Source organism: Papilio xuthus, unplaced genomic scaffold (assembly GCF_000836235.2).
Source record: "Papilio xuthus unplaced genomic scaffold, Pxut_1.1 DF828142.1, whole genome shotgun sequence".
In the NCBI taxonomy this organism is placed as follows: domain Eukaryota; kingdom Metazoa; phylum Arthropoda; class Insecta; order Lepidoptera; family Papilionidae; genus Papilio; species Papilio xuthus.
In genome coordinates, this window is record NW_013530507.1 from 2,201,962 (window position 1) to 2,208,064 (window position 6,103).

Consider the following 6,103-nt stretch of genomic DNA (forward strand, 5'->3'; position numbering starts at 1 on the left):
TGGTTTAGCATACAAAATAGAAATGGAATAGAAGCATATTAGTGTAACATATTAATTTTAGTAAAATGTTATTTGTAGTTTGTACCAACTGATTTTATTGAAGCTAATTGTGAGTATATTTTTTTGGCCTGGTATCAAGTTGAATAATTCTTACAAGACTCAAACAAATTATGTTCTAGGTGTAATCAGGTTGTAGAACGGAAGCAACATTATTTCAACAAATTGACAATGACTACATATTTCTACTTAACTAATATTGCTTCAAGAGTTTACTACAAGGAAACAGGTTTGAGACAGATAGACTAGACTCTTATGTTATAAACACTGATTTCTCTTTGAGTCTGAGCTAGAAGAGTGAATAATAAATAAAACACTTATGAACCAAAGAGAAATGTATTGCGACATATTACTATATAACTTATGTTAATAAGATTGGCATTATTCTGCTAAGAATTCCCGCTCAAGCGCTGCACCCATAAGATTCCAAGAACTGTCGTCGTCATCTGGCGGCACATCATCTGATGACCTTCGCCGTCGCTTACGTGGCCTTGGCGTTTCTACAAAGAGTAAAAAGCAAATTAGTATGGATTTATTTGTTTTGGTTATAATATTTATTGAATTCAAATTTGCCATGAATTTTACTAATATTATATATAAATGTGAATGTTTAGACATGTTTAGAAGTCACACTTGGCCAGCGTGGTTGACTATGGCCTAATCACCCTTAACTTAGGGTAGGCTCCGAGCCTCTCGGTGGGGACGTATAGTGAGCTGATGATGATGATGAATGTTTAGATGGATGATTGTTTGAAGGTATCTCCAGAACAGCTAAACAGATATTGATGAAATTTGACATATATATAGAACAGCCTGGAAGTTACACATGTTTTTTTTAATATATATAGAAATAAATGTATAGAAATAAAAGTGATATTACCTTCATCTGAGTCACTCGAAGCATTAGGATCTTGTGATTTCCCTTGAGAGCTATCAGATTCTAATGACTGTAATTTGTCCTCGGGTGGATTTTCTTCATCATCAAGATCATCTTGCACTTTCTTAGCTTTTTCTTCATCTTCCGATGATGCACTTTCATCTGATTCATTGAAAATATCTTCCACCTGGTAAAAAAAATATTAAAAATTATTTTACATTATATTTATGCAATGCTAAATCATTATTATAAATTAATTTTTCAGTAATAAAATTATAAGTATCCACATACCAATCTGATATTATTGAATATTCATTCAAATTGATTTTATATCAAAAAACCCAAAGAAATTAAAAACTAACAATTGATACCCGGTTAACATAAACATCGATCATCTTAATGCAAATATTTGGAAGGCGGCAGTTAGTATAAAATGAGGTATGTAAGCATATTTACCTCTCTATCCATATCAGCGATGTCATCACTTGAGAATGAGAGCAGTGGATTTATGGTGTCCATGAACCGTCCTGAGGGTGTGCGCTTGCGCAGCGCGGGCAGCGGCGGCGGTGCGGGCGGCGGGCTGCTGCAATGCGCCGGTGGCCGCCGCGAGCTGCTCTGTACACAATATACAATTATTATATATAATTACTGGAGAGTCGTCGTAAGGGAGGTACTTAGTGTAAATTTTGGTGGGAATCTATGCTATGGTACTGATTAAGTATGGTAAGTCTAATATCTCTAAATGTAATATGAAGTGTTTCTTATTTTTTCTATATAAACAAAGGTTTGAGTTCCTTTAAATTACACATTGAATCAACCTATCTACACTAGATTAGCATGGTTAAGAGTACATCCCCAACTTTGGTTAGGCTTGAGTTCCTCGGGGGACTTGTTTGTTGATATAAATATTTAGGTAACAACAGTTTGCTATTACATTTACCTGTCCACCTCGTTGTAATGAGTATAGTCTCTCGTCTACCCTTTCCCATCTCTCTGCACATGTCCACAGCCATTCCGGTGTCACCACATAAAACTTCCTTCGTTTGTCCTCCGCCATACGCCGCGCTATATTTACTTTGGCTGTACCTATAAGAACAAAAAATTTTTTCAATAGCATTATCAATGAATCTTTAGTACTATTTTGATAAAAAACCAAACTCAAATAATACAACCATGAATTAGTTCTATAAGTATAAAAATAAACAGATAGTAAAAAAAAATGTCTGGCTAAAGTTTTTTGATCAGAAAAAAAATTAAATTATTTGTATACCTGATCGCACTGCCACTAGATGTGTTGATTTCTCCGTCAGATCCTGTGTGACCTCCGCACCCAGGCTCCTGGCTACTAAGTACGCGCGGGATGTCTCCAGCCTCTGATGAGTGGGCACCAGCCCACTGAATACCAGGCTGACACCTTCTAACACTTTACTCTTCACCTCAGGTATTATAGTCTTTAAGTCCGGTATCTGCTTACGTCCCATATTCTCGTATAGATCGTAGAAATGCCTGAAAAGAAAATCTTACTTTTAGCAAGAATCTTGTTTAGGTACAAAGTGTGTATAATACACTCAAGCTCATAAATAACATTGGATTTACGCAATAACACTTCAATTTATATCATAATTTGGACAAAACTGAGGAAATTAAATTATACAGTAAATATATTAACATAATTTAGGTGTTAAATTAAAACTAGATATAGGCCAAATTTATACCGAGATTTTAGTTTCAGAAACCTTCAATTTATATATATTATATTATTTATATTCAATTTATATATAGTTATAGAATTTTTCATATGAAGGCATGGCTCAACAGAATAAGGCAAAGTACTTACTGATGTATCCTGTTAAGTATGTCTTCTAAATATATAAGATAATCATCTGGATCATCTATTTCAATCTCTCCACCTTTTGGTTCGGGCCACTGTGGTTCAGCTTCGGCAGACCCTTTATTTACTTCATTTTCATTCTCCTTTACTTTTGTATTAATTTCTCCATTCTCTGTCACTTCATTTGATATCTTGCCATTTTGTATGTCATTTTTTTTGTCTGCATCATTTGTTATATCTTTAGTTTCTTCTTTCTTTTCAGGTTCATCATCTAATGTTGGCATTTCTTGATTAGGTTTTTGACCACCATTTTTAATATTGTTTGTTTCTTGTTTTGACTTTTCATTATCTGTAATGTACAATTTTTATTATAACATTAACATAAAATACTATTATTTGTATTCAATTAAAACAGTATGAATGAAATTGTATTCCTTGTATCTGTCTTTCTTTCAAGGCTTGAGTAAAAGAAAGTCTTCAAAAGGAAATCAATGCTCTTGGATTGTTCATGAAGTTACGAAAATACTAATTTGTAACTGGTATCTCAATCCATATTCGTTATTAGTCCATAAAAAACTAAACCATCGGTAACTTTTGTTTGAAAATAAAATTGCTTAGGACAAAATAAAAATAGCTACACTCATACTGATTTTATGTCATTTAGTACATTAGTATATTGTCTAATCATGTATATTTTTCAACAGGAAATTAAATAAAACAACATATAAAAACAAATTAATTTAACTTTGAAATGCCTAAAACATTTTTCATAACTTGTGCATAACAACTGAATATTGCTCTTTCATATTATTTGTAAAACAACTTGTATGTAACTTACCTAAAGGTGGAGGTGCATTTATATCTCCTGTAGACTGAAAGAATGAATAAGGTCTAACTTGTATCAAGTTAGCTGCATTACGCCATACATCCTCTCTGTCATCTATAATGCACACCATGTTATCTCCACATGGAAATAAAGCCCTAAAAATTGTTAAAATATCATTAAAACTACATTTTGCTAACTTTATCCATGTAGAGTTAAAAAACTTAGTAAGCCTATGCTTTTCTCCTATGTCCTACATCTCTGACAAATTTCATCGAATTCTGATCAATCATTTTGAAGATACTTAATAACAAATATCCATAACCATCCAAACTTACACACTTATTAAATTAGTAAGTAGTCAGACAGATAAATTGTATGTGTTTGAAACAATCAAACTCCTCTATTTTATTATTTAAAAATAGTAAATTTCATGAAAAATGTCTATAACTTACTTTAAATTAGCAGATTTTGTTCTAGCATCGAAAAATTCATCCCTTGATAGTATTCTGTGTGAAAAATATTTTTTCTCTGGATCCAATAATTCGGTAACAGCATGTGCATATTGTCTGGCACCAAATGTACATACATGCAGTTCATACTTTTTGGAAGCGGATTCTAGAAAACTTTTAGTCCTAGGCCTTAATCTTGTGTGACACCATCTTCCAGTATTTCCGGGTCCACGGAGGAAAAAGTGCAGAACATCCTAAAAACAAAATAAATTAAACATTTTGTGTGCATAGTAATTTTTTTTTATTGTTTAGCATCCTCGGACACTATTAGTTTGCTGCCAAAATGTTAAATATTTATAAATATATATTGTAGAATAAGCTAAATTATTTTTTACATACAGTTAAAAAATAATCCTCTAGTGTAACATAAGATATAGATTAAAAATGGAAATTAAGAAAATCATTAAGTTTTGTTACCTTTAAATTTGGTGGTATATCATCATTTGTTGTATGCACTAATGTTTGATCTAAATCAACAAGTAGAACTAGTTTTTTATTCTTTAAATGACGTTCAGCATCTTCACGTCCTAACTTAAGAGCCAATTCCTCAGAAACCTGAAAGATAACATTTATATCAATTTAAATATAATTAAAGCTTAGTTGTATGTATATTTTACTGTTTTTAAATAGTAGTATTCAAAAGATCATCAATCATAGACAAAATTTAATCACAGTAGTTAATTATATGTGGCCAGAGAATTAAATTCTTTGACTGTACCTTTAATTCAGGTACGGAATGCACCATTGGAACACTGGCAACTTCGCCTTTAACACGTTCATCTTTACGGAGGTCGGAGCCGCATTCCGCGCACATTTCTTTCATCACAGTTGAATGTTTGCATTCTTTTAATTCTGCCACACAACCCCTGAAAAATCAATAATTATTTCACTGAATAAAAATATAAACTACCACTTTTATACAAAACAAATTTTACATGTCTACAAAAAAGTAGAAAGTGATAATCAATTCTGTTTACTTTACAACACATTATTTACAGAACAGATATTGTTGTTATATATTTTAGTTTAGTAGTAGTTAGTTATTTATTATATGTCTTGCGAGCTTTCAATATTTTAAATTCTTAAGATGTAGAATTAAAAACGTAATGAGTAATACCGAATATTAAATTATTCAAACTTTCGTGAGACATTATACTAAACTGATATATAAACACGGCTGTGTTGTGAGTGTTTAGCCGTGTTTATATATCAGTTTAATACTGAATATCTTAGCAATAAGTTTAAAAAGTATATTTCACAAATTTGTATTTTGCCGCGCTAAAGTAATTGTAGTTTAATATGTTAGATTTCTTGTCAAACATGCCGATAAATAATGTAAATTTTATAAACCTGCCAGAAAGTAATATCGCGATGAAAGAAATAGCAAAACGTACAGAAAAAAAGCAATTAACAATAAAACGTGTATTAAGTAATGTGACGTCACTTACCCAGGTTCGGCGATGTCGCCTTCTTTCACCTTGATTGACAAGATAGTACCACCACAGGCAGCTTTAAATTTCTGCGGTACACTACTTTTGCCCGAAGAGTCGCTATATAAAAAGAGTATTTGGCCATGCGATACAACAGTACCTTGTTTAACTTTCCACTTTATCACTTTAAGGGGCTTTTCTGTTGGAACAAAAATAGGCATAGTTTTTTCGGCCATCTTGAACGGAAATAGTGCTTCAAAACTTGGATGGAGGATTTTCATTGGTTCTTATGACACAATTTTGGCGGTTTGTTAATATCAACCAATGAGATTCATTTCTTGAAAAATCAATTGAAGTCATTATAACTCCATACGTCAAAAAAACATCTATCACATGAAAGTAATGTTGCTATAACTTAATTACAACATATTTAATTATTATTTTATGGAAGATATTTATTTGAAATACCCAAGTTTAAACTTAGAGGAATTACTTGTTTTCTCTAAGGTATAGTATTAAAATTAATATCGTGCCCTAGTTTAATCTCAACACATTGATACATTTCAGTTTTTA

General features: G+C 31.7%; 1 protein-coding gene across 1 annotated transcript; it reads right to left on the bottom strand.

The window, feature by feature from the left end:
* Window positions 1-75: 75 nt before the first annotated feature.
* Fcp1 (RNA polymerase II subunit A C-terminal domain phosphatase Fcp1) lies at window positions 76-5,860 on the bottom strand. Its single transcript, XM_013307651.1, has 11 exons — window positions 5,549-5,860; window positions 4,819-4,966; window positions 4,518-4,655; window positions 4,044-4,294; window positions 3,604-3,746; window positions 2,772-3,114; window positions 2,205-2,440; window positions 1,875-2,020; window positions 1,391-1,549; window positions 938-1,121; window positions 76-557 (listed from the first exon to the last, which is right to left on the bottom strand). Exons 1-11 carry the CDS (start codon window positions 5,809-5,811, stop codon window positions 439-441), a joined length of 2,130 nt encoding a protein of 709 aa, XP_013163105.1. The 5' UTR covers window positions 5,812-5,860; the 3' UTR covers window positions 76-438.
* Between the last annotated feature and the right edge of the window lie 243 nt (window positions 5,861-6,103).